General features: G+C 40.7%; 1 protein-coding gene and 1 long non-coding RNA gene across 4 annotated transcripts in view; both read right to left on the bottom strand.

Moving 5' to 3' along the window:
* DPP6 (dipeptidyl peptidase like 6) overlaps positions 1–27,600 on the bottom strand; it is a 551,821-nt gene that overhangs the window by 386,911 nt on the left and 137,310 nt on the right. Inside the window, exon 1 of one of the 3 annotated variants that reach the window (XM_035317869.1) lies at positions 18,371–18,571. The exons of the other annotated variants lie outside the window; for them this stretch is intronic. Within the exon in view, the coding sequence (XP_035173760.1) occupies positions 18,371–18,571 (201 nt within the window). Of the gene's footprint in view, positions 1–18,370; positions 18,572–27,600 lie in introns of those variants that run through there. 3 annotated transcript variants of the gene reach the window in all.
* Positions 1,409–9,132, bottom strand: LOC118162003. The gene is made up of 3 exons (XR_004748252.1): positions 9,071–9,132; positions 8,591–8,657; positions 1,409–2,159 (listed from the first exon to the last, which is right to left on the bottom strand). It is a non-coding gene; the product is annotated as an uncharacterized LOC118162003 (long non-coding RNA).

Raw genomic sequence — 27,600 nt, 5'->3', positions numbered from 1 at the left:
TTTTCCATTAAGCACTGATGAACATTTCTTCCTATTGCCTCCACCAGGAGCTGTTCTAAAACCCTAAGGATTCTCTGTTTTATTAGAAGTCAAAAAATCCTCTAGGTTTACATCAGCTCTAAAGTTCTACTTATACTTGACTCAAATGTGATATCCTACAGAGCAGCAAGATGAATTGAAGACAGATTTCAATTAGTCTTTCTCAGGAATAAAAGCACTGAAGATACAAAAGATAAACATTTCTCAAAATGCTATTGTAGAAATAAACTCTCTGCAATAACTAAAATAATATAAAATTCTGGCAGAGCATGCATGAGAACAAGAAGGATTATGAAAAAAAATAGTTGCACTTTATGTTTTTGGGGACACTGCTTTTCAACTAAGTTGTTTTCATTTTACTGCTGTACCTCCTGGAATTTCATCCTTGAATATCTCCGGCTGCAGATTTTGCCAATATTCTGGGAGAAAACACTCACATTTTTTACTACACAAACTGATCCACTTTCAATGGAATACTTAAAATATTATGCAGGCTAGAAGGCAATGATAACTCTCTAATATGGTGTCTAACACACTCCTTAGGAAACTGGACACCTGGGCTTAAACCTTTGCTACTGGTAATGTTTAGTTATCTCTACAAGGCACTATAGGACAGACAGTCACATAAAATCCTATGTCATAGTGATTAGAAAACTTTCTGGAAGATGATTTACTCCATCTGAATAATTATTTCAAATTCCTTCTTCCATTTCTTGAATTTAGCCCAGATTACTATTTTTATTATTATTATTTGTTGTTGTCAAACCTGCCCATAAAGTCAGGACAACCTTGTCAGTTTCATAAAAACTTGGATTATACAATCATATTTCTTAAAAAAAAAAAAAAAATAATAATAATAATTTGCAAAATAACAAAATAACTCAGCTAAATTTACCTAACTACCCCACAGAGAGAACCATGTTTTCTCTGTGCCAGGCCCTGTATGAGTACCACAGAAAGTTAGGTTCTATCAAAGATAATCTGTTGTTAAAGCACAATACAAAGACAGGCAAACACATACAAACAGGGAACAGATAATGGAAATGTGTCAGAGACAGTTGACTTAATTTCCTAATGAGTCAGGTAGAAATTATGACACTGTGCCCTTTTCTATCAGAAAAGAATTCAGAATTCCCAAGTCACTCTGTGTTTCTAAGGTGCTATGAAACAGCTATGAAACTACAGACAATAGGTAGACCTCTTTCCCCACAGTGTCTGATTCTTAGAGAGGATGAAAACAAACTATTTTCAGTTTACATTAACTCAATGTGGTAACATTCTCCTGCTTCTAATCTGGGGATTTCATTTGCTGTCACATAATGTCATCTCTCATATTCCTGCTTACTTTTTTAAGATGGGGCTGCTTTTGTAGACTCAGTGATCTGAGGACATAACAGAGATGGGTTGTGTAAGAAAAAGCAACATTAAATTAACTGATGTGAGAAGGAAGGCTTCAAATCTGAAGGACTCATGCACTTAAGTTTGTAGACCCACAGGATCTATTAGTGTAATAAAAGACACTAATTCTCCCCATGAGTTTTACTTTAAAACCAAGTATAGCAAAATATCAGGGATCTATACAGGACTCTTACGGCCTAAGGTAAACTTAACTTAGCCTTCTTGTCTTTAAGCACACAGGGACTTCCAACTACAAAAGCCTTTGCCTCATGAGGGAATTAGAAAGCTAAAGAAAGCCATCTGTAGGGCCCACATTGACATGTATGGCCCAAAAGAAACACCATGCAGTAAATGAAGCACTGAGCAGGAAAGAAAGAGCAAGGGCAGTTTCATGACTATGCAAGTGGACTGACACCCTGAAGACACAGTTATTCCCCTGTCTCTCATGCAGCCAGATGCTCTGATGCTGGGCAAAACATTTAAGTTGAGTTCTGCTAAGTGAGCATTATAGCATTTCTTGCTTTACAAATGGCCACCTTGGGGACTTCTGATACTATTTGTAGAAATGCTGAGGGTCACCATTGTCACCGAGGTCAAAGACTTGTGCTACAGTCTCCCATTAAGAGTCCACACATCAAGATATTCTCTATTCATTATCATTTCTTCCTCTGTTTTCTATCTATAGAACAACAATAAACCCCTCCTCACACTCAGCAGCTATCCTGTGAAGATAAATTCAATAGGCTGTAAGGCACATTCAAAAACCGTGACAGTAAATGCTAGAGAAGAGCCCGTGAGAAAACTAAACAGCATCTTAAGAAAGCACACAGATTAATCCCTAAGGCCATACATTAAACAATGGGGTAGTGGAAATGCAATGTTGAAGATCTTGTCATTAAATCACTGTGAGCATGGGAAGAGGGGGTCCTGTGGGAAAAAAAAAAAAAAAAAAAAAAAAAAAAAAAGACATGCAATTATTTAGTTAAAGACTTAAGAAGGAAAACTAGAGTAATGAATGCAAGAAAGGAAGGGTTGAATGAAGGGATTCACTGGAAACTTTAAGGCTGGTATTGTCTACTTTTTTTGAGTGCCTGACATGGTGATGATTTCTCTGATGTGCATTGTAATACCATGCAGAGATATCTAAAGGAGCTCTGAACCACCTATACAAGGGACTGAGAGTTCAGGGCCACATAAGTAATCAGTAGATAAATGAGTTCTGATTAATACAACTGAGCAGCAGATAAAAGCTGGCATTGCACTGGCATAACACAGCACTCACAGTGCCATCAGTTCTTCTACAAGAGTACCTCCTTGGACCATGGACATGTACCACTGATGCGAGGCAAGCTCTTCTCTTGGGAACACATGGCCCTGGGGAGACCCTGATTTAGATACACTGCGTGCTTCACGGCTTGTGAAATTCCAGCCCATACAACTATGGAAATCCTGAGCATTCAACACATATTAGCACTTTCAAGTAATGTAAGCTGCACTGCTTCATCTTTTTTCAATGTCTTGAATAGTATATAAAAGACAGGAGTTTTTAGGGTTTCACAGTTTGGGTGTTTTGTTGGGTTAATCATTTCTGTCACAACACCTTTTAGCCCAGGGCTTAGAAAAACCATCAAGAATAGAGAGTACAAGTGAGATTATAGGATATAATAAATATGTTTCATCTTCACAGCAGAGTAGAAACACTATTAGATGACTTATTGCATAACCAGAGTATTCTGGAAAATCTGTCAAATACCACACAGAGATTTAAAAGCTCCTGAAAAACTACATGTCACAGCAATATAAGCCAGATATCTAAATCCCGGTCAGGTGCTACAGCCCTGGTGTTTGCTGACTTACTGCTCACACGCACCATGCTTTCCCTCTGCTGCTGGAATAAGGTAACTGGAGATTACCCATTTCCACCATCAACACACACTGTCCTACGTACCCAAACCACTTCTTCACCCTATGAGAAGCCATCATCAGCCATCATCTCCAGCCTCTAACCACACCTATATAGCATCCCCACCTCTTCCTCACCACTCATTTCAGAAAACTGTGCTTCTGCTCTTTCCCTCCTGCATGGTCCAGAAAGGGAGGGAGCTCTACTCCTCTGCCAGCACTGCAGTAATTGGCAAGAAAACTGCTGTGTTAGAGTAGTCTTTCTACAGTAAATATCTTCACACGTATGCCTCTCATCACTTTATTTGAAGAAGTGGCTGCATTAGTCTTAAATAAGTTTATGTCACAGGTCAAGTTTCAAAAGTGCTCAGGGCCAGATTCAATGAAGGGCACAGCTGCTTACAAGTCAGGCACAGCCATTCCTATATTGTCAATATTTTGAGCCCACTGTGAGCTTGGAAAAGCAACATGAGGGGAAGAAGCTAACAGGAATTGCCTGACATGTGTGGTACCACTTCCTGGACATTTTTTGCATCAGGAGCAGAACCCTACATCTGAGAGTTCTTCCTACATGGACTTGCTTGCTTTCCCTCAGTTTCCCTTTCCAACTCAACTGCGACAGAGGAAAGCCCTTTCGAGGCTTCTGTCTTAATTACTGACATAGGCAAAGTTACTGCGTGTAGAAAAGGACTCAAGTACTCTGTGTAGTAAAGCTAGAGCAAAGCACTCTGGAGAAAAAAGAACATACAAATCTACAATAATAAGAATATCACCACTCTGAATTAATTTGCCCGCACAGATCATCAGCAAGTAAAAGCTATGTATATGATGCTGCCTTTATAGAGACGGACCTTTAAACATATTGTCTCTTGAAGAGGAAAATTGTTTGGCCTACCGGGAAGTAGCTAGAAATCCATAGGCAAATACATCTGTTTACACCTCATGCAATTTAATTAAAATGTAGCAATCCAGGGACTCTTGAATAAACTTGACCATGTAACCTTATACATGTATGCAAAGGATGGATTCAGCCCTGTTTAACCCATTTTACTGCAATATTTTTTTTTCATAAATATTAAGTATAATAATAACCTTTAACCCTTCAGAAGATGCTTCTAAAAGACATTTAGCCTGCATAATTAAAACTGAAGTCCCTGTCACCCAGCTGGTGGAAGAGATCTCTTCACTGATTCCAAGCAAAACTTCAGTGGATTTAGTTGTAAACGGGGACACTGTGGTTTCTCTGCTTCCAAGGCCAAATATATAATCCCATAAAAAATAGAGTTATTGAGATCCATCTTGAAGCCAGATATGACTTATCTTTGCGTACTCTTACTGGAAGGCTCTTCCAATACTTCAATGCTCAAAATCTTAGAAATCTCATAATTTCTAGCCTAAACCAATTTATGGCCAGATTACAGTCATCTGTTCTTATTCCAATGCTATCTTTCATCTTAAAAAACTGTACTCTCCCCCTGGCAAAGGGCCCATTGACCTGAATAAATGAGAAGCAGTGATTATTGAAGCTGAACAAGAAAAATGCTGGGAATGCTTGGGTCTGACAATTAAAATTTCTCCTAGATAGATATCCCAAGGATGGACAGGTTCTTCATTTCCGCCATTAGCAGCAAAGGGGAGAGATCAAGTCATAGAAAATTCTAATCCCCTGCTTTGATAAGAGGATCCCTTTCTTTGCCTCTTAGCAAGCATAAAGTTTTCCACTTAGGAGCTCTGAAGGTTATGTCACCGTAAGGAACAGGTTTTGGTGTTGTGCCTTGCTGAAGTGCTCTGATCTCCTTGGGAACAAGAGAAGTAAGGACTAACTATGCTAGATATTTATTTTAAGTTTTCATCAGAAGGTTCAGCAATGTCAACAGCCAAACTGTCAGCCATGAATAACCCATTCAGCTGAAAGTGGCAGCCAGGTTTCTTTATCCTATCTTAAAACATTTGGGGTATCCAAACCAATGTTAAAAGGCTGAGTTTTGAGAAGTCTTGTTGCCTATTTACACCTTAATAAACCTCTGCTGGTTATTCATAAAAACAAATGGAAAATAAAAATAAAATAAAAGTAGCAACATTGTCATGTCTATTTGGAAAGTCACAGCTAGCGTGTATGAAACGGGGGGAGAAGGGGAAAGGAAAGGCAGTCCCTAATATTCAACATTTATTTTGCGGTAAGTCCATCAATCATTCCTCTTCTTTTTGTAGAAATGCCTTGAACAGAACAGAATGGTCTTGTAACGGTTCATCACTCAAAAACGTTTGATGAAAGTGGATTCTGTTTTTGGTTTATGATACATCATGCTGGAGGAGATGAGTTTTCTAGATGAGATACAGGCATTACACACAAAACCTATCTACTTCTTTTCTAGTGCTGTGTCCAAGGCATTGGGTTAAAGAAAACCACAGGAGCAGGCTGCTGCCAAAATCAGTCACACAGATCTCACTTATCACTGCTAGAGACATTGATCCTTGTACAATTCATCTCCATGGCATTGTGGTAAACTGGGAAAAGCTCTGTCACACACATCTGTTACCATTTGTTCTTTAAGTTACTTTAAACATAGCCTTGTATTTTATTGCGCATCCTGCCCAGTTTTTGTGCATCTCAGCAATCTCTCCTTTAAACAATGCTTACCAAACCTTTCATAAAGGCATCTGAAGCCTGCTGATTAAGTTGTCTAACAGAAGCCTTTCTAATAATATACATTTGGAGTGTTTTTAATCATTTTATGAAGTAAGGAAATTCTCATCTGTTGAACTCCAGTGGACCACAGAAAAATTTTATGGCTCATCAACAATTGAAATTGGGTGAAAGGAATGCAGAACAGTACTTTCAAATTAAATTACAGTTTTTTGGGTTGGATTGGCACAATCTGTCTTTAGTAAAAGAAGTGTCTTTTGTGGAACTTTCAGAGCAAATTCATTCCTCTGATTCACACTGCTGCTCCCTGCATTTTATACTAAATTGCACAGTTAAAAAGCTGACTATGGCATTCTCACGTATCTTTCCAGTCCACTAGCACTGAGCTATCTGCCAAAAGCCCAGATCCAGAACAGCTTCAGTTTAGCACAGCCAGGAAGAAACAGTGAAGGAATGTGGTTGTAACTCAAGGGATTTCAAATGTAGATTTAGAGGATGAGATTAAACTAACTCTAACCTTGCTCTTAACCTTCACCTCTCTCCAGTGCCATGAGGAATTTCTTCCTTGCTCCTCCAAAGAGGAAAGCCACTACAGAGTTGCAGAGTTGCTATAAACATCCTTGTATCTGTGAAAGACTGTAGTCTCTCACAACTTAACATGAGAGCTTTCCTCCCCTCTCCTCCTTCTCAAATACCAAGCTTGCCCCTGTGCCTGGAGAGGGACAGCTTAATGACAGACATATAATTTCCTATTGAGTGAACAGTTAAACACAATTACACTAAGTTTGTGTCCAGAGAATGCACTGAATGACCCTTCTTGAATATTCATAGGAAGATAATTTCCACCCACACTGAGCTCAAATGCTTATAGACAGTGAATGTTTTAGTGATGCTTTCTGTAAACTTTCTTACCAGAAAATTTATCCAAGCTTACTCCATGAATTCCATTCTTACAAACCCACACTGCTAGACCTGGACAGAGTTTATGAGAATGACTGAATACAAGATGAAAGGGGTATAGAAAATGTGCTTTTCAGTTACTGCTAAGCAGCCACGCAAAATGGTGAAGGGTCAGGAAAGTTGAAAGCTCAGTTTGCTGCAATCATGTCATACAATGTAGGAATGCAGACTGCACTGGATGGTGGTAGTATAGGAAACTCCCATATATATGTGAAGGCCTGAGGATATAAGGAGATGTACTCCCTCAATATATGTATCAAACACATGCTTAAACAACATTTCTCAAAACACTGTTAATTTAGGTAGTAGTTACACCAAAAAGGGATATATTCTGGTGTAGAATGGAAGTGGTAAGGAGCAGTGTTTTGTAAGTTCTACAATATGCCTTGAGCTTGTTATCCACGATGCAAATACTTTATAATGAAAATAAGTTTTTCTTCTGAGCTTGCAGCTATAATATTACATAATAAGTCACTAATTAAATACCTATAGGATATCTTCCAAATAAATAAATAAATAAATAAATAAATAGGATGAGAACTACACATAACCAACTTTTCTGTCAGATATTTTATTAAAAATATTATATAAAGAATTTTATATGTATATATATAGATATAGATATAAAGGCAAAAGTCCTTTGTTTCCCACCAAGATGCTTCCAGGATCTCAGAGCTAGAATCCAGTCCTGTGCATCACGGCTTCCCTTTTTCTTCTTTCCTTCCATTGTCCCTTGTCTGTCTTTCATCCTTTTGCTGTTTTCTCTTGCTTTTGGAGTCTGCTTCATTGTTTGCCCCAGTGGCAAATTAGACCAAGACACTGCTTGAAAATTCACATCCAGTGTATCATGGCTGTATCTGCTTTTTGGCAATGAAGATGTCTCAGAAATGTTTTAACCTCCTAAAGCTCCCAGAATAGCCCAGATATCACCACTTAAGACAGAAAGTCTTTGACAACAGGAGAAAAAGAAGCCTTAGAGATGATTACAATAAATAATTTTCTTCTGCCCACCTTGCTTTCCATATTTGCTTCCTTTTTTTCCACAGTGGCCTTTCCACCTCCCCAAGTACATGACTTTTAACCCAGACAACCTTTCCAACTTCCAAGAGACTGACATGCATGTTGATATTCCCCCAGGGGTAACCTTGTCACTTCATCACATTAGCTAATGTTTCCTTCTCTGACAACTTGTGGCATGTTTTCCCTCAACTAACAACCACTCTCTTTTATATGACATATAGCAGTTTAGCAGCCAAAGCACAATAGTCTGATAACTGCTCATCCAGTATCATGTATCTTCTTATTATCTGCTACATTATCCTTATCTAATTGCATGCACTTTGGCTCAATCTGACGTTTTCAAAACTACAGATGCTTATTAGCTTTTCTTAGCTAAAAGAAAAATGTGCATTATAGTGATTATCAGCTCCTGGCATTGCCTGTGAAACATTGTATTGAAAGAGACCTTTAGCCCACCATAAACAAGTACAATCAGGTCTGTTTTGGTTATTAGCAATGCTCCCACAATTGTTGCCACTGTCAGAATTAATGACCACATTGCTAATTATTAATAATCATTTCTTCCTAAGGATTCTTTTTAGACCAAAACTTCAGGCCAGAAGCAGAAATGGTTTAATTCTGTACCACTGCAATGAAGTTATGAATGAAGTCATGGCCTTGATTCCTTTATGGTATCCAACATATGCAGATCCTGCCCCACAGGGATAAATAACTAGCTGAAGTTCATGCAGCAGGTCACTGGCAAGCCCAAGAACAGCAAGACCTCCAAAATAGCCATTCCAATGTGCTATCACAGATCCGTGTCACCTCAAACCGCAGGTATAGAAATGTGCCCAGAAATCAGTGAAATCTATTCCTTAAAAAATCTGTTTTCAAGTGCACAGAACCCAAACACAGAGAGTATAAACAAGGCAAGTAAAATAGATTGGGTTACTGTGATCCTAAACTTTAGTTATGTCAGTCCTTATTAATTACTCTGTTTTGCAATGAATCACTGTAACTGTTTTGACAAGTGCTGTTTGTGCTGCAGTTCACAGTACAATGAAGCAGCTGCTTCAACAGCGCCCACTTTATTGGAGACACCATTGTGAAACACTGTAATACCTTCATTCAGTGCTTTCTCCAGGTGCCTCCTCTTGTATTCTTGTATGTGAGATTAAAAATGCCCAAATTAAAAAAAAAAAAAAAAAAAAAAAAAAAAGTTTATATAAAGCACATAGGTTATTTGTGTCAATAAAGTGCAATACTTGCATTCACCATGCCTAGCAGCAGCAAGACCAGTAAAAGTGGAAATCTTTGGGAAATCTTTGGTTCATTATAAACCATTTACGTCTCTATGGAAACATTATTGTTGATTCCTACAGCATTGCTACCAACAACGTGATAAATATTTGGTCTTTTAAGTATTACCTTTCTTTTTCTGGCATTTAAAGGAGATAGAAAAAAAAAAAAAAAAAAAAAAAAGACAAGCCATATTTTATATAGATTATCCAGAAACATGAGGAAGGATTTAGCGATAAATTACAAATAAAGACAGGATTCTACAGTCACATGAAACATAATCCCATGAGCAATCTGTGCTAATCTAAGAGCATGTATTTGCAATAAACTTATCTTGGGACAATCAGTCTCTTATGTAAGGGGTCAAGCACTATTTAAAGCACATCCCAATAACCTTTCTGTTCAAGGTTCCTCATGTTGCTGTGGAATACGACATACCCTGACTCGCCTGCCCCAGCAGGAGGGCAGGGGAGGCAGGCAGCAGCTGCGACTTGCATTTTACAGTGCCAGAGGGCAGGTCACTGTGAAGCATCTGGAGAGGAGCCATCTGAGTTTTTGCTGGGAGATCCATCTATAGGCGCCAGGGCAGAGAGAGATAAGCCTATCTAACAGGTTGCCAGCAGCCACCTGTTAGATAGGGAGGAAGAACTGACTCACGTCTTCCTGGCATTGCAAACAAAACTGAGTTTCACTCCTGTGATGATGAAGGGGTGAGGGATGACTGGGGAAGAAGGGAGAGGAAAAACTGAGCTGTGCTTGCAACTTCGTTTGCTGTAAGGCACTGGTGGGGCTCGGGAACAAGCGGGAAGAGCTATCCATCCTAGAGCCACCTCTCATACCATCCTACCTTTTCAGCAGTGGCAGCAGCCACCACCAGATTGCTTTTCTACCCTGGCACAGACATCAATGTCTGTTCTGCTACTCTCACCAGGACCTACTATTTCTTTTTCCCAAAGCTCTGACCTTGCAGACACAGGCCACAGGCTTTTTTTTTTTTTTTTTTTTTTTTTTTTTTTTCACTCTGCAGTAGCAAGAGGCACTGCAGAACACGCACTTGAGCTCATCTCCAAAGACACAAAGTTTACATGACTGGGTTCTGCAAACCACTGCTTATACCCTTGAGAAGGGCAACCAGGCAGTAACAGGCCTCCTGCTGCTACCCAGATGCTGGACATCATTATTCCTCTGCCAGAATGGGAGGAAAGCAGCAGGCACAGGGATCCTGTATAAAGCAACTGCTGGCTCCGCTCACCAAGTGTCTTCAGATCTACAGCTTGGAGACTGCTGTAACATCTGCAATTGCTCAGTCTCTGTGGGTTTCATTTCTCATCTGACCAAAATACCACAGCTATTTTCTTTTATAGAGAGTTGGAGCTCATTATAATGAAAAAAAAAAAAAAAAAAAAAAAAAAAAAAGGAACACATACATACCCTTGTCATAAACACTTTAAAATTAATGACTGTAGTATAACTAGAGCTAAGGTTACCAGGCATTTCCCACTGCAGCTTTTCCATTTCATGTGGCTCTGTATGTCTAAGATAGCAAGCTAGGGAAGAAATTTACATTTGCTTTTGAGGTCTGTCTAGAGTGAAATCTACTTGAAATTCTGGAGCAGATGCTTTTGACAAATACAGAAGGAACACCCCCACCCCCACGCTCAAATATTATATAATGAAAATATTAAGATACTCCTATCCTTCCTGTTGGGTGCTTTAAATCTCCTTCTGCCAAAGAAAGCTCCATACCTAGAACTGCCAGAGGAAAACATCAGAGATCTGAAATGCCACATGAAAGCTGCCCTAATGAGTGCTAGATACATCAAAGACTTAGATGTGCTGGACTTCACAATTAGTGTTACACCTGTAAGAACATCCTCAGTGATAACTGGAAATATTTCTGGTCTTAAAGACCCTGTAGGCCAGAACCAGGAACTGCAATAGCTCACAGGGCTGAGCCACAAAAAGCTGTCACTGCGACATGCAGTCTCTGAGGCAATGTGTCAACTCAGCCTCTGATTTTCCATCTGCAAAGTGAAGATAATAATGTTAAATACAGTTTTAAAAGTCACAGAGACAACAGCTGGTAGAAGAGTCTACATCATAGCAGAGCTTTATTGTCAAGTATTCTGTTTAGAGGAAAATAATTTACACTACGTAACTGATACGCAATTAGAAAATACACTCAACAGAAATCTGTTAAGATCTCGTCAACAGAGATTCACAATACTGGGCTTTTCTACATTACCCCACACACTCTATTTGCTTCAGTTAAACTTGCTGCTTGCAACATGGGTGAATATCTGCCCTCTCTCCTTGCATCCACACTGCCTGTTCCCTGGAGCTTAAAAATAGTAATCTTGGTAAAACTTTCAAAGGCTAATTTAACAGAAAAAATGTATGAAAGGTCTCTAACCTGAAGTGATTAGAAGTTGAGAAATAACTAAAATATTGGTTGAACAAGAGTAATGTACATTCCTAAACACTCTATGGGTGGAAGTTGTGAAGAGCAAATGTTTCCACTACACAAAAAACCACAACCCACTCATCCTTCAAAACACTTTATGGGATTGTACCACTCCACCCTTCCTTTGTTCCCTTCTACACTGCTCTGTGCTGCAAAACATGTATGTGCACAATACCCTTGTCAGACCTGTTCTTACTCTCATTTTTTAGGTACATATTGACAGAAAATGCTACGGGAGACTAGATCTCTTCATATAGTCTTATGCACAGATTCAAAATACAGTTTAACTCAGTGAATTCATATTCACTGAATTTCATAATTACCAAATACATGAATACAAACACACAGAATTTTAAAAATATAGATAATATTTTCAAAGGTGAATAAGTAATTAAGAACCTGAACCAAAACAAGCATTTAGGCACCTACTTAGGAATCAGATTCCAATATAAACATTTGGATTTCAACAAGAACCATTTTAAAAAGAAATGGGATTTACTAACCTATATTATCGGTATGTACTTTGGAAAATTTACACTGTATCAAACCCAAATATGAACACAAGAAAGTTTTGGAGAAGGCTGTATTTTATTTTCCTTAAGGAGAAAAGAGACAAAAAAATCCTTAGAAAAAAAGATTTGTTTCTCCCTTCCTTCCTCCATGCTTGAATATGGGACCATTCAAAACTGTTGTTAAACCATTTTTTGATGAGCTTTGAAAACAAGCATTGCTCCCTGATGGCAAAAGAGAGAGTTACTAAATTTTCAGCAAGTCAATCAAGCCTAGATAAAGCAATAAGGAACTGAAAATAAGTCACGTGTAAGAATGGGTATGTAAACAAATGGTTGGTGCTTTACTACGAAATCAATGAAATGCCAAGAGCTCTGCGTAACAGAGCGTAAGCAAGAGACACTGCCACCCCTTGGTCACGGAGTGAAAATGCACATACGTGCTGGAATCGTCCAGCACATTAGACAAAAATCCCAGTAAAATCAATTTGAAGTTACTGAATTTTGAAGAAAGATTTATCTGAATCACCACAAGCATGAAATTATTAGCCCACAACATATATATATATATTTTTTTTTAAGGGACAAATTCTTCTGACCCAAAATGCATTTTCAAAGCTGGGATGGTGGGATGGACATCCTGAGAACTACCATTTTTCTGGCCTTTCCTAAAACCAAAATATACAGAGGAATGGAAAGCATCACAGCTTCAAGTCTTTTTATCCCCCATATCTTGGAAAGTCCTTTGGAAAACCACACAAACTTCTCTAACTCAGGTCTCAGTGTCTTCATTCTGCACTTGTCCCAACTTCTACTAACTCAAGAGAAATAACGTGAACTAGACTCTAAATAAGGTATTCCAACTTATTGCACTGTTCACTACTATCAGAGAGATGATTCAGCCTGTTCACACAGTTATTCATGAATACTTAAAAATACATTCTCTCTGGCAGACTTTTCTTAGTGCATGCATCATCACCATGGCTAGTAAAGCTTGCAGAAACAACAGCTGATTTTGAACTGGCAACAAACATCATAAGGTGGTTTAATTCTTTTATAATTAAATTCTTTAAGAATTTTTATTCAAAGTATAAAAAACGTATCACCTCCAGATCAGTGTCCATTATTTACTACTGAAAATATATGATAAAGTTCCATGCAAATAAATAATAATAATAATAATAATAATGGTTTGCCTCTGGGGAGATAAGTTGTAATTTTTACTAATTTCAAAAGATGGGTTTACAGAATTTTAGTAGGGCCTAACTCTATTTCTCTTGAAAATACTAGTCCCAGCTTTTTAAATCTTAGTGGCTGCTTGATAACTGAGTTCAGCATCCAAAAACCCACCAAGAAAAGGCAGAAGAAGAGGCTCTTACAGACTTAAACAACAGTAGTTTCTGTAAATAAACATGGTAGCTCAGGCCTGCAGACAAGATTTCTGGTTATCATTCAAACCACTCAATCTTCCTGTAATGTTATGATTCCTGCAATACAACTACACCTTCTATCAAACTAAATCTCTCATCTCTTGGGGAAAAGATCACATCATTTCTGAAATGTCCGTTGCAGCTCAGCCCTCAACCTTTCTGAAACACTGTCCTTGACATACGTTTTCAAAAAGCAATACCTCTTTCCATTAGACAAATAATGAACTGAACATTAACACTTACAATTACATACAACAGCAAGTCTGACATACTAAGTTACCATTTTTTACCCTAATGCTTTGATACTTACTTTCCCAGACTCCCTCTATTAACAACTGATATTTTAATTACTTAATCCTAAATTTATGCAAGAATGAAATACAATTTTATTGAGGCATTTCAAAATTATTACTATTTATATCTGAATGGAAAAAAAAATCACAAAATGTAAATCAGTCTGAGTAACCAATCATAAAATATTTAAAGTATAATATATGACCAAATGTAGTTTTAAGCAATGCAAGAAATACAGAATTATTAAGAATTCAGTAAATTAAGAAATATTCACACTAATGGTAGCTTTTGTTCTCTGGGTTTAGCTGTTTTTATATGGTTAAGTCTCCCATTAAAGCCAGCAAGTGTTTTGGCCAAGTAACAGAACCTACAAGAATGCAGCATAGGGGTCTTTATATAGAAAAGTTTTATGATGTTCCACTGAAGGTTTAAAAATTTTTAACACATAATTTATCATACAGAATTTGATACAAAAAGGAGTTCTGTGATCATCACTTTATGGTCAATGCCCTATAAAACAGATCAATATTCTGTATTACAGGAAAGTGCTGAATTTCTTATGCTCTTGATTAATGCATTGTTATCATCCCAGTAATTAAAAGGAGCAGGGTTATACACAATCAGCATGATACATCTTACTCAGCACCTCCTGGCAGTTGCCTGCAAAAATTAAACTCATTAATCATTGTAATGCCAGAGAAGAATAAACCTGGAAAAAATAAAAATCTCTATTTTATGGAGAAAAAAAAAATAATCTCAAGTCAACATCTCGGATAAAATCCCTTCCACAGTACAGTACGGAAAGTATTAATCTAATCAACCTAAAAAGAAGATATCACCACACTAGATTTTACTTAGTCTTCACAGATATTTCTCATACCTTAATGAATGTAATGAAAAGGTAACCCTACAGAAAAACAAAACAAAACAAAATAAGACAATAAAGTCATAATTCTGTTTACAACTGTTTTGATAATTAACTTCAGTATCAATATTGCCACAAAGCCAATGTGGAAGTGTTTTTTCTGGGGTTATTCATACCGGGCCTGTATGGATCATCACTCCCCATCCCTTTCCTCTCTCCTCCCCCCCCCCCGCCCAAAATAAATAAATAAATAAATAAATAAATTGTCTTATCAGACTAACATTTAACACTTTAGAAGTGCAATATTTAATACAGGTTTTGTTTACGTATGCTATATAAATTTTCTCTTATACCTACCATGATTTGAAATACTGTAAAACACTGTTAAAATACTAAAGAATGCTGTGACTTCTGTGTCTCTATACCTTCATACTACAAAAGCTGTGTTCTCATGTCCATCTTAATAGTGGCTGTAAAGTGAATTGAGTAGCTGTTACATCATGATTGTCTTTATTTAAAATTTTTGTTTAATGTAAAAATACTGCTTCCTCTTTAACTACATATAGGTTTCATTTAGTATTTTCCAACCAGTACTACTTTCAATAGACAAAACATTTACTAACAATACTGTGACCTTCAAAGGCATGATCCTGTCTTTCCCTCTATTTTTTACAGCACTGAAGTCTGTATCGGTGCTTAAAAATATAGTACTGAATGCAGTGTGCACATTCCAGTGTGGAAAGTCATCATTAGTAACCCATAAAGTAATCTCAGTCCTCTTCTGAGTATTAATCATATGACAAAGTTAGGAACAGAACAGTCTAGTTCTCAGGTTTGTATTGATATTTTCAAGTGTGGCCACACAACAAAACTTTTTTTTTTGTTTTTTTTTTTTTTTCTCCCCTGTATTTTTGAGCTCTGGCTTTTTCTACTAGATCACACCTGAGGGATGAAAGACGATGCGAATGTGCCACTATGGTTTTTATGTAAAATTGATATCAGAAGTTTCCAATGATGTCTTGTTAAGCCCTCCCTCACAATAAACAACAGCACATGCTCCTGGCACCCTGCACAAACAGACCACTCTCTCTGCACTTCTCCGACTGTCTTTCCCTGTTGCTTGCCTCGCATTTCCCTTTAGTTTTCACACAGGGATTTCATTTCCCTTTAGATTTCACTACAGGGATTTCATGCCTGGAGTCACACTAGCTAGCCCTGCCTGGAGCCGCTGGGGAAGGTGAGAAACTCGTTCTCTCTTCCATGACTTCACCAGGGTCAAGGGCCAGCCCGCCGCTGGCTCTACTCGGAAGTGGACCGGAGGGTTCAGCACCACGCACAGCTCCCCAGTTCCCAGTGCCAGCTCGGGTTCAGCACCACGGACAGCTCCCCAAACCCGGACGGGCTTGGTTCAGAACCATGGACAGCTCCACGCCTTACCGCGTTCAACACCACGGACAGCGCCGCCGTGTCCTATACGGCTGGCCCAGCACCATCCCCCTCTGCCCTTCCCTGCTCCTGCCTCCTCTCCCGCTGCGGGCAGCCCCCTGCCTGCAGCCCAGCTGAAGGACATGTTCACCGTCTTCATCTCCTCAGCACCCTTCCGACCTGAACGACTCACCAGCCCAGGCTCTGATGGACTGGAGTACCTTTGAACCGCCTGACCCGATCCATTTAACTTTCTCAGATATGTTGCCCCATTTTAAAAAATAGCCCACGCAAGGTTCCCACGTGTGTTTACAAGTCTCTCCAACCTTCTGTTTCTGGTTATGGATTTTTTGCAATTCATCGTGGGGAACCTCTAGGAAAGCACCTTTGCCTCTACAGGCCACTCTGCACAACATTGCCCCCACCAACACACAAGCCCGGAGGGGGCAAGGAATAAAAAAAAAAAAAACAAACAAATAAAAATAAAAAAGAAAAAGCAACTCTTCTTTTAGCAGCTTAATATTAGTTTTAATAATATTATTTTGGAGCCTGTCAGCACAAATCACTCGCAAATGCTAAACCACGTCCTTTGCTTCTCGGCTCAGCTCTTCTGATGATCAGAGTAGCGGCTCCAGACATCTGTCGTCTCCAAGCCCAGCAAAGAGAAATTAAAACGGTCAAATAATGAGGAAAATGTGCCTGAGCCCAGCCCCGGCGGCGGCACTCCGCTGGCTCGCAGCGACACCTAGAGCCCAGCTCGTCGCCGGGAGGGCCCCGTGTCCCCAGCCGCGCCGGCAAGGGCCACCGGTGGGTGCGTTGGCCCTAGCACTGGGATGGATCCCCGCTGGATCGCCGGATGGATCGCCGCTCAGTGACTCACAAGGAAACGTAAATTCAGGCTCCTGGCACTATCAGAGTGGAAAACACCTCAGGGTGGTTCAGACCAATTTACCTTTTCACTGACAAAAGTGCAACTGCTCTACCGACTGTAAAAGTTTTTAATCAAGGGGTGGGGAAAGGGATGGAGAATTAAAGGACAAACCGTGGAAGTTTTCCTGCAAGCACAACTCTCTCCTCAGAGTGAGCGAGATGTGCTACCTCAGCTTGAAGCCATGCCTTTCTCGGGAAGGAGAGCCAAGGCTGAACCCTGCCACAAAGCCAACAGCGCGTCCCACTTAGGCAAGAAGTATTTTTAACCCACATAAATATCATTCTCAACTGCAGCCCTTTGCAACCCCTTATGCGTGCTTCCACAGGAGCAAAACACCCCAGACCTCTCTGTAAACCAAACACCACGCAGGCTACACCAGTGGCGGGGACCTACCGCCGAGCACTTCCCCGCTTCCTAAATCCCCACTTTCCTCCCCCCGAAAGAACTAAGCGCTATCGACCCAAGCCAGTTTAACTCCATCAGGCACAGCAGCGGCCTGGATGAGTCACTCGTTACTAAGGCGATATGCAGATGCACCCTTTGAAGTCGCTACTCCCGGAGGCAGCGCAGGAGCGGAAGGTGCGCGGCCGAGTTAGCCCCTTCCCCACGGGGGCTCGCCCGGGGGCGGCAGGGACGGAAGGGAGAGAGCCCCAGCAACGGCTCCGCAGGGGTTAAAAAGTTTCTTCTCGGCCAGGCTGGGGAAGGCTGACGGGAAAGGAGGGAGGGAGGAACAAGGTGAAGACTTGTGCCCCGGCAGACTGATAAAAGGTAAAAAATTGAATGATTAAGAAAGAAGGAGAGAGGAAAAAAATAAAAATAAATAAAAATAAATAAATAAATAAATAAAGCCGTGTCGGCTCACTCGAAGGGAGGATGTTCGAAGCTTTCACTAGCTGTTCCCAAACGTGCTGATCCCATGCCCCTCAGCCCTGCTCCGCGGCAGCGGGGAGCCGCGCAAGGAGCGAGGTAAGAGGTACGGGGAAGCACCGGGGAGGGCAAGCCAGGCTCGGCTGGGCTCGGGCTCCGTCCCGTCCCGTCCCCAGCACTTCGGAGGAAGAAGAGGAGCTCAAACACACTCTCGGGAGAGAGAGAAACCGCCACGACCGCTCGTAAAACACCGCCGCAAGCCTAGAGGGGAGCACACGCACACCCCGGGGGGCACCCGAAACCGAGCCAACCCAAACGCGAGCGAGCCCGGATCTTACATCCTCCTCCTCGCAGTCACTTCGCGGCTGGTACTGGAAGCGGGGCCGGTTGCTTTCCTGTTGTAATGGACGCGGGGTCTTGCCGGCAGCTCCGTCCTCCTCGCTGCACTGGGCGCCCAGGAGGTGACTGGCTTCGGGGGGGACGGGGAAAGAGCGGGAGGTGTTGATCTTCCCGCTGAACCGCTGGTACAGTGAAGCCATGAAGTCAATCCGCGGGAAACGAGGGGGAGGGAGGGAAAAAGATCCTCTTCTCCCCCTCTCTGTCTCTTCTTTTCCCCCTCCTCTCTTCTTTTTTGGCTACAGCATGCTACACGCGGGGGAGGCTCGGTCCCACATCAGCGACAGGGAGAGCGAGGGGCTCCTGCTCCCCGGTCCTCGGCACCCGGAGAGCAGCGGGGGGATCGAGAGAGCAGGGAGGTGAGGAGTGATGGGGCGAAAGGAGATAAATAAATAATAAAACGCAATCGAGCCGAAACACCACAGGCCCCGGGAATGCTGCACCATCCAGTGTTGGGAAAGAAAAAAAAAAAAAAAAAAAAAAAAAGGAAGAAGAAGAAAAAAAAAAAGAACCAAAACACTCCAAGAAGACGTACCCCCGATAATGGCGCCTGAGTAGATCAGCATTAAATGTGCTTTGGGGGTGTGCGTGTGTGTTTGCAAAAAAGAGGGGGAAAAAAATGGAAGGGGGGCTGGCTCAATCGCTGGCTGTCAGCGGCTCCCCAGGCTGAGGTGGCGGAGCAGTCTCCTCCGAGGTCGCATACCAACAGTGTGCACAAGCGAGAGGCAGAGTGACAGCGTGTGTGAGACGGAGTGGAAGAGGCTGGGAAGCCTCATTCAAAGCACGTTGCTCTTCTGGGGAGGGAGGGCTTTTCTACAATCATATCCTTTTCGGCATCTTCTTTTTCTTCTTCTATATATATATATATTTTTTTTTTTTTTTTCCCGGGGAAACAACTTAAAAAAAAAAAAAAAAAAGAGAGAGAGAGAGAGAGAGAGAGAGAGAGAGAGCAACAACAGACACCTGCTCGTGAGGGAGAAGGGGAGGTGGGGAGGGGAAAGGCGAGGCGGGGAGGAGGGAGGCGGGACCGGCACAGGAGGCCGGGGTGCCAAGAGCGGTTCGCAGGGAAGGGGCAGGGGAAAGGAGGGCGAAGCAGCTCCGCTGCCAGCCCAGCCCAGCCCCGGATCCGCCCCGAGGTTTTTTGGCACCCGCAACTGCCCGGTCCCCATTCCCTCCGTCTCGTCCTTCTCGTTCCCCCTCCTTTCCCCGGCTGGGGATGAAGGGGACAAGGATGTTACGGTTTTTTGGACGTTGTTTGTCGCTTTTTTTAAAAAATCCGGTAAATCGCGTCTCTTACTATTTTTATATTAATTCATTTTTTTTTTGCTGCATTAAAACGTGCTTCAGCGCCCCTCAGTGGAAATCCACCCAAAGTGGCTCCCGGCAGGAGCGGCCGGGAATAAACAAGCGTGCTGTCGGCACCGGGGGCAGCCGGGATGGGTCGGGAATGGGACCGGGAATGGGACCGGGACCGGGTGGGGGCCGGGGTCCGCCCGCAGCCTCGGGCCTTGCGCGGCCGCGCCAGTCCCCGCACTCTCGGCGCGGAGAATTAACGGCGGCCGCGAATGAAGTCTCCCGGAGGAGCAAAGGGGCTCCGATGCGCAGCGGGGGAGCTGCCCGGGGGTGCCCAGCCGCTCCCGGCAAGGACGCACCGGGACGCGGGGTGACAGGTCCTGTTGCTCCAGCATCAGGCGCCGGGGTTTCCATGGCAACAGGTTGAAAGGAGAGAGGGAAGTGACAGAGTTGCTCCCCTCTTCTCCTCCCATGGCAAAAGCCACCTCCTTGACCTCCAAGTTGGCCAGTGGTATTGCCATCCTCTGATGGGAAGGACACAGAGCAGGAGCCAGATCTTGGCCGTTCGCAGCCAGAGATTCGCTGCTGGACAGCTCACAAACTTGGTTACACTTCAGTAAGTGGGCTTGAAAGGCTGAGATGTTTCTAAACGCTATTCTTACTTAAAGTTTTAGCCGTTAAGAAAATACCATCTTTAAAAGATTCAATTGCCTCAGTCTAAAAACAAAAGAAAACCCACAACTGAGTCGATCATATACATACAATACTCTAAAGTGCAGCTGTCCCTGACATTCCCCCCCCCCCCAATGATTTCAACAACTGACTGATCAAAAATCTCTTTACATCTAAACAGTTTCATCCGCTGCTTTTTATTTGTGTCTTCAAAGTCAGGGATGAAAAGTCTTAACATTTAGATGAAAAGGGAACCTTATCTCACAGAGAGAGAAAACAAACAAACGCTCTGCCTCCTTCCTGATGGAACTTGAAAGAAGGAATCATTTTGATCTTCAGAACTGAGATCCTGACATTTAATTAAAAAAATGAGATGAACGCATAAAGCTCTGAAGTGAAGGCCTAGCTTCTAAGTCATAGTGACACACATCTCACCAGAGGTAACTCCAGAAGCTGTTTGCCCCCCTCTTAAATTATGTTTCTGCCACAAATTGACTACACATTACCAGAAGTCTGTTTAGCTCCACTAAATTCCATCTTGAACTGCATTAACGGGGATTTTATGACTATTTGGAACTGGCAACAGCCAAAACTGAGGAAAAAAAAAAAAAAAAAAAAGGAACAAGAGAAACAAATTAAAAGCAATGATACATTTTTTTACTTCTAAAGAAAACTAGGACACAAAGGAATAATCAAAGAAAGCTGCAAAAAGGCAAGACTAAGCCACCAAGCAGAAAAAGTACCGAAGATTAAACATCTGAATTAGAAAGTCTCAAAGAAAGCACAGAAAAATAAAATAAAATAAAATAAAAATAAATAAATAAAATCTGCCTCACAGCACGGTTCAAAACTGAAAGAGCCACTAAGGATCAATTTAGCTCCAAATACATTCAGCTTGTGCTTTTAATTCTTAAGAATCAAGATTTCACATAATCAAGTTTGTCTAGTCATGCATACACATATTGTGCACGTATGTGTGTACACAATTCACGGAAAAATTATATTAAGAGAACACAAAATTGCAATGTCAAATACTTTAAAAGCTCAGTGAAAAACAACCAACCAAATGGCCCTCATCCACCAAAACTCCTGATCATGCAGCTTCGGGCTGTGATTCATTTGCCCTGAAATAAATAATTACAGCTATTTAAAGGCCTTCCTGATTCCAGCTCACTACTCCATGACAGACCATGGGCAGCAGAAACAAAGTCCTGGCATGAGCCAGGTGTTGCAGTGGGTGAAGGAAGACCATTTGCACCACTGGGAACTGCACCACACACTTCTGTAACCCTGCTGCAGCGAGTGACTTTGTGTAGAAGGGCCAAGCAGGCAGCTGGAGGCAGAAATCTCTTGAATACACCCCCCCCACCCCCGCCCCGCAGCAGGATTCAACCAGAATCAAGTCTGTCAGGGCCATTACTGAAAGCAGAAAGATTTCTCTGAGTCATAGGGGACCCAGATGATTTCATTAGGGACTCTGGAGAGCACTTCACTCTGCCTGTGCACAAGTTGTCTCAGGATGTAACTTGTCCCCCACAAGCACATATTATGGGAGTCTTGTCCGCCTCTTGGGGAGGGACACAACCCAGCACTCCTGATTTACAGCTCAGCCTGGAAGTCCTCTACTCTGCTTGCAATTCCACAGTTAATTTGCTGTTCACCTGTGCATGACTTGGAGCCCAGAGTCCTTTACAATGTCCTGGTTATGTGACCAGATTATGTCATACAGTGTGCGCAGCAACAGGGCATGGCAAATAGGATGGAGCCAAAAAAAAAAAAAAAAAAAAAAAAAGAGCACAGGAAGCATTGAGATAAAACAGTAAATGGCAATAAATGATCAGAGTATTAACAACTATGGTTACAGCAAAAGACCTGCTCAGCTTACGGTGAGATTTGAGAAGAAAGTAACTTGTATAGTGCAACACACATTTAAAGAGGCAAAATATTTCAGAAGTGCAATCGTAAGATTAGTGTCTTTAAACAGACTTCTTATATGTAAGAAAGAATCCTTCCCTTAACTCCTAAAAAGAGACCCCAAGGTACAAATCAAGGCATTTCAAAACCAAGTGTTCTCGAGTGCCTCTTAGTTGTACATTTAATTCAGTATCCAAAGTTCTGCAAGGAGGTTTGATTCCCAACTAGTGACATTTCCATCAAAATAAAGTGTTAGCTTAAGATATTTTCCCTGCAGCTACCAAGTAACTAAGTTTCACTGGCATTTTTAAAGCACACAGATAAAAATGACACTTTGTTTTTCCATGTTGTATAAATAAACAACATCCCCACATTTGAGCACTGTTAATGTAACACTTTCAAAAGCAGGTCAAGCCCAAGCCCTCCTGCCTTTAAAACCAGACATAAAAGACTTATTTTTGGACAAGACTTCTCAGAATGACACTGGCAAAGAAGCAATCCAACAATACTTCTCTTGGATATATTTTAACAATATATATTTCCTATGTCTGGCAGGGAATTCAAGATTTGTGAGCAGTTATTCATGTTCCATTCTTTTGTTTTGACTAAGCAATTTATGTTTGCTTAAACTTTGAACTTGTCATCTAAATAATATCGAAATTGTTGCAGATGGAGCTAAGCATATTTCTAGTTTATATGTGATGATAGTTATGAGCAGCTGCTTAGTGGGAAAATATTAACAAAAATTATGTTTTCAACTGTTCAAGTACTGTTTTTTTGTTGTTGTTTGTTTTTTTACTATTTAAAATATGAGATTTTCCTTTTTGACTGAACTTCTAAAGGAATTTTAGAATATCCTGGTTAACTTTTCATAGCATCCCAGAAAACCCAAAATGAATATTTGTTCTTAAAATGACTGCATTTACTAATACAGATGACAGGTATTTATTAACACAAGTGTAATATCCTTCTGAGTTCTTATAATAGCAATTTTCCAGGAACTACAGAAACAAAGATACACTAGTTTAACTCCTATTACTATTGTTAGACAAGATAAACACTTATAACTTGTGAATTTCTACGGCCCTCAGGCTTATGCCATCTATAGGTCTGCTGTCATCTAAAAAACATGCCAAATGAGAACAGAAAGTCTCTTTCCTATGTCAGATGCACCAATACAGCAGTCCCTGAAGATACAATTGATCTCTCATTTTGATCTAATGCATGTGCTAGGGGGAACATAAAATTTTGTCAAGATATGTGACAGTAGGGCTGCTGAATACTGAGGAGCATTATATACTGTGGAGCAAGTATGCTGACTTACTACGTTCACTTTCTTGTATCATTATTTGTGCAAACAGCATCTCAAAGCAAATTCTGTAGAAATGCAGCATTGGACAGTGAGTGAACCTGGGACATAAAAAGGCACATTTCTGTCTGTCATCACAGAGATAATTCTAAAAAATAATCTAAAACTATTAAAACTAAAACAATTAATTAGAAAGCAAAACACCTTAAAAAAAAAAAAAAAAAAAAAAAAAAAAAAGTTTTCCACAAGCAAGGAGAGCAGCATTGGAAAAACTAGTTTTTCTGGTCACATTCAAAATAATTCAATGAATGAATTAACGGATGCTCTTTCCAGGGAAAAGGAAACACTGATACTCTCGTACTGAGAACAGTAGGCAAGATGGCCTTACAGGATGCAAGTCTGGAGGAAAAAACCAAAGTAGGCCTGAAGAAAAGGCTGTTCAAGGGAGCAGGTGGACCCAGGGTGAGCAGTGAAGAAAGAAAAATGGAAGCACATAGAACAGACAAACACGCAGTGAAGTACCAGGAGGGCTCAGAGAGAGAGGAGATGAAGACAATTGGGGTCAAAGAAGCAAAGAAGAAATGGACCAAAGCTGGCAGAGGTGGAAAGCACCAGCACCTCTGGAGAGCTGGGAGATGCACTGGAGTGCTACAAGGTTAATTGGAGCCACACAATGAGAGGATTTTCAGAGAGGTATCAGACACTCCAGAGGGTGCTGCCAATACCTGACGGATAACTGTTTGCTCTGTGCTCAGTAGAATGGAGATTTTATCCACCAGAAGTCTTGATACACGGCTAGGTCTCATTGAATGAAACTAAGAACATGTTGGTGAGTGTCAGCAAGCTCTTCCTGGTAGTATGTGCATGACTGTTTCTAGAGGAAATGGGTGAAAGTCTTAATGCCGAGGACATTTATAAATAGCCTGTTTGAGGCACTAGAAAATGTGCTGTAAGGAATAAATCTGCCAGTTGGCGAAAGGATAGACCACATGACTGGGAAGGTCTTTCCCACCCCTAGTTTTCATGATTTTGCAAGTGGTGTGGGGGAGATAAAAATCAGAAAAAAAGATAGAAGGCCGTGCCTAGAACAATGGTTGCACCACTTTGCTGCCGGAAAAGGTAACAGCAAAGCCTAAGTAAAAGAAGGTACTGATGCACATGTGTTTGTGCAGCTGCACAGCACAATGGGGTCCTGGTCTACCACTGGACCAAGTATTATAATACATACCAATAATAATTTACATTGAAGTCTGTCTTTCTTGCCTTAATTAATATTCTGTCTTTGGAAGCTTTGTCTGGGAAAAGCTAGGATGAGATCCCAATGCCATGTCTTCGAGACAAGCCAGGAAGTTAAGCATTAAAGTTACAGATAAATACATTTTTCTTTGGATGCCAAGAGCTGTTGGCAGCCATGCAAGACCCAGCTAATGTTGCTGAACTGGTCTCTATGCATATTCTTCTCTGTTTTGCAACATGTCACTATTTGATGCTTGAGTTATATATGCCATGACTACAACCAGTTTGTTTGATTAAAATAGTCTCTCAGGGGAGTTCACCAGCAAGAAAAAGAAATAAGTTTAGCTTTTGAAAGACAAAGAAAACTGTTGAAAGCCTATCAAGACAGTAACCATTTTGCATAAGTATCCACTGGCACTTCAGTCAGCTTCTTCAGACAGGCTCTGTCTCAAGGCTAGAGATTATGTTCAGCTCTGCACATGAAGGAGATACACACGGTTCCTGCTCCCTCTTATGTCTGTGAGCCACATATGCACATCCTTAATTGCCCATGCTGGGAGGAGCTGATGCCATTCCTCTCTAATTCAGCACTATAAAAATGGTAGTGGAAATTCTGAATTTCCACTTGCCAAAAAGAATTTGTGCATGCAAAATCATAGAGAAGCAGAAGGAATTTAACCAGTCAGCATTTCAGATGCATGCCAGAGACTTCTAAGGGAATAGACAAGACAAAATGGTTTCATTTAAAGACCTCTTCATTTAAAGACCTCTTTACAACATAGAGATTTCCTTTAAACAGATCTGTGACTCTTCGGACTAGCTGTCACTAAACTGACAGCTTTCTTTTTGGTTGGAAAAGAACTAAAACCTAGACTGAATAAAGGACCCAGGGGATGTAATGACACAATTTTAGGATTTGGACTCACAGAGCTAAAAGGAGAACCTAGATAGAAATATGAATATGCAAAGAAACAAGCATATGGAGAGAGACAGATACCTCAAAAAAGGCTATCTACCACTAGGCTAACAAAATAATCTTCCATTTATTTGTTCTCATTCTGGCCCCATCAGACACAACATTTCCTCCTCCTGTTTGACACAGCTTCAAGAGGTTCAAATTTTCTCCTCTTGCAGCTTTTTACAAAGAAAGGAGCAATCATGAAGAAATGTAAACCCTGATGGAACAATGAAAACTCCATCCTGTGAGCACTTGTTGGCTTGTCTCTATGAATAAATCCTGGATCATGAACCTTGAAAGCTTTAGGTACAATTCTGTTTGGTTTCTGTTTCCCATCAGCACTGCAGAGAGAGATGATGAGCCTGTCTCTTCAGGGCAGTTTTCCATGTACAGAACCTCCACTGAAGGAATTTTAGAAAGTTTTCAGACTGAACAGGAAGGCGTCCAACGAGTTTCGGTCATTTGGAACTAAGTGGTCTGTAAGCAAGGACTTTCTGGAACACAGTTTTAGATTAACTATCTGAAGTGAAATTGCCTTAAAAGTAAATAATTCCTTTTTGGATTTTGCACTCATTTGCATTATAGATGTTTGTGACAGTTTACCTTTAGTGCTGGTGTATGTCCTTTCCTGCCCATTTGTCTTCATAAATTGACTAGAAAAAAAAAGCTTACTAGTACACTTATAGTTTTCTAAGTACAAAGTACTCCATTCGTCCAATTTGTCTGTCTAAGTAATATAAAGTATGGAACAGCTGAGGCTCTCAGAGGCTATTTTAAATGTTTGTTAATGCTACAGTCAACTGCCATTGTGTAACTGCAAATATACTGCATTATCAATGGCTTTCCAAACAGTGTATTCATTTTTCAAGAGGTGGAAGACACAAGGACAAGAATGGAATACTGCTAGGAGGTCAATAGATTATGTCCTTACAGATTTAACACAGGTTTATGAACACACTTATCTAGTATCAACAGAGAGATTTTCATTTTAAATACCTCTTAGGATGTGCTTTGATTTAACTCATCAATATATGTGCTTCCTTCTAACTTTAATGCTGTTTTTTAGAGTATGTCAGAGACACCGAGATCATCTTTGCAAAGGTGTTCAGAAAAGAGAGGCACTGGAATAGAGTGGAATTATCAAAATCATATCAGTGATGGTGTAATCAATATGAGCCACTGCTTTGGAAAATTTCAGTGGATGTTCCCACGTATCTTTGCATATTTTCCACTTGTACCTATGTTTATGGGTATTTGATTTTTGGCTGCCAAGTAAGTGAATATAGATCTTATTGTCTTGCTAAGTTATATCTTTAAAAAATAGGTAAACCCTAAGCTTTCTGAATTAAGGCATGCATATGTCTAGCCCCTCCTGACTTAGAGGTAAATGTACATGTATATTTATTTGCATATGCCAAGGAATCATAAAAATATGCCAAGTGAATCAAATTAAAGCAAAAGTGAAAACTAACTTCAAGGATATTCAATAATTTCACCGCAAAGACAAAAGAAACCCAGGACTCTGCTAATCAAGAAAATACAAGCTGCTTCATAATGATATGAATGTGACTGTGACAAAGGCAATCTTGTGAAATTTTGACTGCTAGTGATAATTTCAAAACTCTGAAAGACATCTGATTTGCTTTTCCAGTGGAAAAAAAAAAAAAAAAATCTAATTCCCTCCAAGTTATGCAAGCACCCAGCAGCATTCAGATCCTCTTGTTCCTCCCCATAAAGCAGACAAGCAGAAACTAGGCAGCTAAAAATGTCACAACAGAGCTCCAAAAAAC

Source organism: Oxyura jamaicensis, chromosome 2 (genome assembly GCF_011077185.1).
Source record: "Oxyura jamaicensis isolate SHBP4307 breed ruddy duck chromosome 2, BPBGC_Ojam_1.0, whole genome shotgun sequence".
NCBI classification, from domain to species: domain Eukaryota; kingdom Metazoa; phylum Chordata; class Aves; order Anseriformes; family Anatidae; genus Oxyura; species Oxyura jamaicensis.
This window is presented reverse-complemented; position numbering and strand designations above follow the sequence as displayed.